At 35.2% G+C, this 6,506-nt stretch overlaps 1 protein-coding gene across 2 annotated transcripts; it reads left to right on the forward strand.

Annotated features, from left to right (window-relative positions):
• LOC104791128 (F-box/FBD/LRR-repeat protein At2g04230-like) lies at positions 2,046–4,100 on the forward strand. 2 transcript variants are annotated; one of them, XM_010516938.2, is made up of 4 exons: positions 2,046–2,303; positions 2,419–3,331; positions 3,416–3,550; positions 3,653–4,100. In XM_010516938.2, the coding sequence occupies exons 1-4, from the start codon at positions 2,290–2,292 to the stop codon at positions 3,962–3,964; spliced, it is 1,374 nt and encodes a 457-aa protein (XP_010515240.1). In that variant the 5' UTR covers positions 2,046–2,289; the 3' UTR covers positions 3,965–4,100. The 2 variants fall into 2 exon arrangements, with proteins under 2 accessions (XP_010515240.1, XP_010515239.1); XM_010516937.2 differs by having other exon boundaries at positions 2,436–3,331.

Here is a 6,506-nt window from a genome sequence, read left to right on the forward strand (position 1 = left end):
TTTTTTTTTTTTTTTTTTTTTTTTTTTTTTTTTTTTTTTTTTTTTGTCTTTTGATAAAATTTTGATAATTTGCTATCATTTAATGTTATAGTTTAGATATTGAGGGTTTAGGATTTAAAAAGTATTAGATTTGATTTTAATTTAGATTTATAAAGAAACCATTTTTATTTTTTAAAAGTGATGGATTTCAGTTTTGAGTATATATATATATACATACACAAGAGTTACATTATATTATTCGTTTAGAGTTTTATAATTTTGATTAGTATTGAAAAAAAATTCTAAGAAAAATTGGCAATAAGCATTTAAAAGCACTTACAGTCCAAACCTATGCATATGAATTTTTAAGTTTTAGGGCCACACATATTACATAAAATCACAAGTAGCACTTATACATGTTACAAATATTACATGAAAATCACATGTAACACTTATACATGTTGTGAAAGTTGCAAATAATTTTTTCTAAACATTGGAAACTGAAAGTGTTTTGGTATTATAATGACTCAGTGTCAAAAGTAGTTCATATCTATGTAGAAACAAATAACTTGACATATTTTACAATTCTCTATTGTTAAATATATAAATAAAATCGTTAGGTGTTGGTAAAAAGTAGTAAATTCGTCACAATCTCAGGTGTTAATAGCAAAGTGGTGGCAAACTAGTTGCAAAGTGTAACTGTTTTGTGACCCTATTATAAATCTCAAACTTATACATATCAAATTTTAATTTTAAGAGCCACCAAATTCTACAAATTAGTTGACAATCACACATATATATTAGATTTCTAACCACTATCTACGAGTTTAATAAGTAAAAACTTGATATGGTAAGTAAAACTAGAAATTACAAAACAATCACAAACAATACATGGAAATCACATGTAATACTTATACATGTTAATATGTTATGTAAGTTGCAAATATTTTTTTCTTTTCGATATAATAATGATTCAGTGTCTAGTGTCTAAAGTAGTCATACTAATGTAGAATTAAATACTTTAACAAATTTTATAAGTCGTTATTGTTGAATATACATAAATAATTATGGTGTTGGTAAAAAGAAGCAAACAATCTTAGGTGTTAGTAGCAAGTTAGTCACATAATTGTCCCAAATGATTAACAAAATAGTCTCAAAATGTGACCCTTTTGTGACGCTATTTTATGAGACAAACCACAAAAATTTAAACCCTTCAAAAAATATATTATTTCTGCAATCACTCGTTAGAATTATAAAAAAGACCTCTTAATTTAATGAATAGAAATTGATATAGTGAAGACACTTGAAATCATAAACAAGTAGCAAATGTGGGACTACTTTTGTGACTAAAACTCCGGACTAAAACAAGTGTCTCTAATTCATCACAAATTGCGACTATTTTAGGACTACAATGATATAGTCAGTTAATAGTCTGATAATGGTCACATATATGAGACGATTTGCAAACTACAACTGTCCGTCGTAATACTGAGACGGTTTTGCCACTCTTGTTAGTGTAGTCGTATACTAGTCACAAATTCATCCTAAAAACGTTACAATTATTTGTGACAAAAAAAAAGAGTCACAAACTTTAGTCTCAAAATGCATGTTTTCTTGTAGTGTAAATTACAAAGTCTCGAGCTCATTGACGTAAGCCATTTCATTACTCAAGTACCTTTTTTTTTTTTTTTTCTTGTGATCTAATTTCTAAGTATCTTAATGCATCTTTTAAAACGCATTGATCCGGAAAATCTCGAAATGTTGAAAAAGAGACGTGAGATCCTCGACGAATTGTCTAGTGTTGGCAGGGCTTCAAATTTCATGTCACTTTTTACTGTGGTGTTATTGGCCTTTCACCTTTGGGAGATGAAAATGAATACAGTATGTTCCTCTTATTATTTCGACCGCTTGGTAAATATATAAGCCAGTTATACAACAACCTAATTTGGCCACCTCGTATATTATTGGGCCGTACTTAAAATGGGCTGACTTAATAAGCCCATTTAAAGAAAGGCATGTTTTGTTGGGATTAGACTCGAATTCGATGAATCAACCATCGTTCTCACTTTACTCATTTTGATTTCACTTTTCGTCATCTTTCTTCTCCAGATCTCTCTCTCATGGGATATGCTCGACTCGAGTGTGCTCTCTCTAACTCTTTAGTGTTGTTTAGTTAGGGTTTATGATTACACAAGTGAATCATTTTGAAGCTGAGTCGTCAATCATTTCTTAGCTTTAGTCCGATTTTAGTTTGGAGCTGTTCGTAATGCAAAATGTCTTTGTAGCAAATTGTCACCTCTATAAACTACAATGGAACATAAATCGTAAGTATCTTTTATGGTTTTCTCTAGCTGCCTGTTGTAAAGATCCAACCCTAATTCGTTGAACCTTTAAAAACCTTACCTTTTTATTTGTTTGTTTTCCTATGATTTTTGACAGCAAATCCGGTGGTGTAGGTTCGAGTAATCGAGTTGCTATGAATGAGGAGGGCAGAATCAGTGAGTTGCCTGATGCTCTGCTTCTGCAGATATTGTCTTCACTTCCGACAGAAAACGCCATAGCCACTAGTGTTCTGTCTAAACGTTGGAGATCTCTTTGGACGATGTTGCCAAAACTCAAGTTTGACTGCGATTACAATCCTGTGATTCATGATGATAACATAGACCCCCGTGTATTCTCAGAGAATGTTCTCAAGTCTTTGGCTTTACATAAAGCTCCCGTTTTTGAGAGTTTGCATTTGAAATTTGCTGGTGAATATGATTGTTTGGATGTTGGAATGTGGATGGCGACCGCGTTTGCGCGCGGTGTGCGCAGATTGGTATTGGATAGTTTCTATCAAGAGGAGCAGACGGTGACGCTTCCGAGTGTTTTGTTTGGCTATAATGATACACTTGAGATCTTGAAACTCAAGTGTGCTATAGATTTAGAGTTTCCTTCTCGGGTTTGTTTGAAGTCCCTTAGAAAGCTGTGCCTTGACCAAGTTCACTTCAAAGACGAAGAGTCTGTTTGCAATCTTTTCCGTGGCTGCCCTAGTCTTGAAGAGTTGGTCGTGGATAGATATAGTAATGCGGATGTGGCGACTTACACTATTGCGGTGCCATCATTACTGAGATTGACCATAAATGATCTTAACCAAGAAGGAGGTTATGGAAATGGAGGCTATGTGATAAATGCCCCTGCTTTGAAATACTTGGACATCAGTGGGTTTAATGGTCTTGGGTCTTGTCTGATTGAGAAAGCACCAGAGCTAGTGGAGGCAAAGATCAGTTACGTTTCTGATATAACCAATGAGAACATTCTGGAGTCTCTAACTTCAGCCAAACGTCTTATCTTACACTTATCTCCCCTTGAGGTAAGATTGAACATTCTCTGCAATTGGGCTAACACTGTTGTTTCCTGTATTAAAAGTTACCTTGTTTTGTGTAAATGTACTCAGGTTAAAGTTCCTACTGGTAAAATCTTTGATCAGCTGGTCTTTCTAGAGCTATGTACATACGAAATAGAGTGGTGGAACCTGCTTTCGATCATGCTAGGTAGTTCTCCTAAACTACAAATCCTCAAGCTCACAGATGTAAGCAATTCCACTAGTCAGCTACCTATTTTTTGTTTGTTTCCACATCTCTGCTTTCAGGTAATTTGTTGATCTGGATGACATAAACTGCATTGTTCTCAGGTATATCTGCGTGAAGACAAAAAAAATCCGGACGAACGGATATGGAATCCACCAAAATGTGTACCCGAATGCTTGTTGTTCCATCTTGAGACATTCGTGTGGATAGGATACGAATGTCAACGAGGAGATGAGAAAGAAGTGGCCATGTACATCCTACAAAACGCTAGACAGTTGAAGAAAGCCACTATCTCCACAAAACGCATCGAGATGGGAATGCTTGAAAAGTTGGAAAAGAGACGTGAGATGCTCAACAAGTTGGCTAGTGTGCTCTGGGATTCAAATTCATGTCAACTTGTGTTTGAATCTACTTGATATCTTAAACTTTTACTATGTTGTTTTGGCTGTTGGGAAATGTATAATTCACTACTCCACCTACCTGTATGTCGGATGCTATAACGTTTGCCTGGTGACCTTTTGAGGAAGAGATTCAAAAAATTATTACTTTATATAGTGTAAAGAGTAGATTCGTTTCCATTGGAAGTTCTAGTTTATTGAATATCTTGCATCAAACTGAAGACTTGCTTCAAAAGATCTATACAACTTCTACATAGAAATAGAAATCGTCAACAGAAACCACATAGGATCGCTATACGACAGAAACCATCAGAAGTGACAGTGATCTTTGCGCACTGGGCTTTACCACCAACTTTGAGCCTCTCTTGAAGCAATCTCAGCCGGTTAATTTGCGGCAATCGACTTCGAGGAACATATGTCCTGAAACCCCATCAGTAGTTCTCCTTACTACATGATGTGTAGTAGTCCCAACCGTTGGCCCTGAAGCTTATGTGGAAGATATCATTCATAGACGGGTCAGTATGAGTTTCTAGGGTTTCCACAAGTATCTTCTTTATCTCAAATTAACAGCCTCCTAGCAAACATGGAAAAGTGCAAACTCGATCGGTATACAGATGAAGCCAATCATTNTTTTTTTTTTTTTTTTTGTCAAACGAAGCCAATCATTTTTATAAATGTCCTTGTCCTGAACCTCGTAGAATCTCATAGCATCATCAGCTTCTTCTGGTGGTACCGACAAAAAGGTAGGCATACATCCAATTGGTAAAACCCATGTAGCAGATAACAATGGAAACAGTTATAATACAAGGGATCTGTTTCCACCTCTCTGATTTGTGGGTTTGATTCTGCAGCGTTGCATGAAGAGTTTCAACTCGGGAAAGGAAGATCTGCTGACCATAGTTTGCAAAGTGAGAGAATCATCAGCAGCAGCATCAAGTACATCTTTAACCTCGACAGTAATATAGTAAGACACAGAAAAGGATGTTCGGTATTCAGTTTTGGAATGCGTATGAACCCCAAGTTCCTGAACTCCCAACCGGCCGTAGAGAGCCATTTCTGTAGGTGGTTGTTGTACTTCTTCTTCGTTTTCCACAAAATAAAATGGTGAGATTCCTCGAATACGTGGGATACGAATGTCAGGATCGAAATCGAAACCCTGACTCTCGAAAGTAATATAGGTCCCCTTCTTCATCTTTTTCTCCATTCATTAATTAGGCGATCCAATTAATAATTAGCTGCCTTTCAGAAGATGATGGCTTCCGGATGTCCAACAACTCGTATAACAGTTTCTTCCTCATCATTTGTTCCTTGAATCGCTTTCTCAGATGTGCATCCACCCACTACTTTGCCTTCTTCATCGAAACCTAATCCGCTCAATATAGAGAGGCATTGTTCGTCCGTTAGCAATCCGCTTTCCAACATCCGCCAGAGAGTATCTGCTATAGCACCACGTAGACGACTGCTTTCACCGCCTGAGTATCATCATTTCAATATATTTTTAAAATTTTAATTACACAAATTTAAAATTTATAAGGTTTATTTTTATAAACATAATTATAAATGTTTAATATGTTATTTAAAATGAATTAAAATAATATTTTTATATATTGTTTTGTTTTTGATTTAATATTTTTATTATTTCTATACATATTTTGTATAATTATGAATAAAATATCATATATATATATATATATATATATTAGTTTATAGTATAAACGCCTAAAACCGCACATATTCCGATTAGGCATTCTATGAGTACTATTAACCAATGTTCACAAGAAATAACAAAATATATATTTTTGAATCTTAAAATTTTGTACTATTAACCAATGTTCAATACCAATATCTGCAGAAGCAGGAAATTAGGTAGTGGATCACCGGTCTTCTCAGACTAACACAAGAGTTATGAAACAAGTATTTGATTAGACAGTGATCAATGCTCATAAACAATGAATAAACAAGTCTTAAATAAATAACTTTAAGAGGTATACTTACATGCTTTCGTGCTCGGGCTTTAAAAGATGTCTGACCAGATCGGTGTTTGTGTATTCCGGTGCCATCAGGATCATTATACCGAGCATTACAGCTGTTGATACTCTTTGCTTCTGACTTTGGTTCAAGCCAAAACTTGACCAAGCCTTCCCATACTGTAGGATCAAGCCACCACAACATTGCTTCATCACCTTTTCGCTTCCACTTATCCTTCCACCAAGACACTTGATCACTCATCCGAGTCTTGAACTTGGTTTCAAACTCAGTTCTCACTCTTCCATTGATGGACGGGTCCCAGTTATATGTTGTCTTCAACAAACATCACATGCATTAGTAATTAAAACACAAAATTTATATTTAAAACACATCAAACAAAAAGTAAACTTACCGCAAAAGTTTCAAACCACCGATTTACAACCGGTCATGGTGTTTGGGTCCAATTGGCATGAGCATGTTTGAAATCTCTTTCAAACATGGCCCGAACAGTAGCAGCCACAGAAGGGTCCTGGTCAAACCTATAAAGCAAAGGATAAATCGAATGAGGTACTATGAAACTACAAAAAAAAAA

This window comes from Camelina sativa, chromosome 6 (assembly GCF_000633955.1).
Source record: "Camelina sativa cultivar DH55 chromosome 6, Cs, whole genome shotgun sequence".
Taxonomy (NCBI): domain Eukaryota; kingdom Viridiplantae; phylum Streptophyta; class Magnoliopsida; order Brassicales; family Brassicaceae; genus Camelina; species Camelina sativa.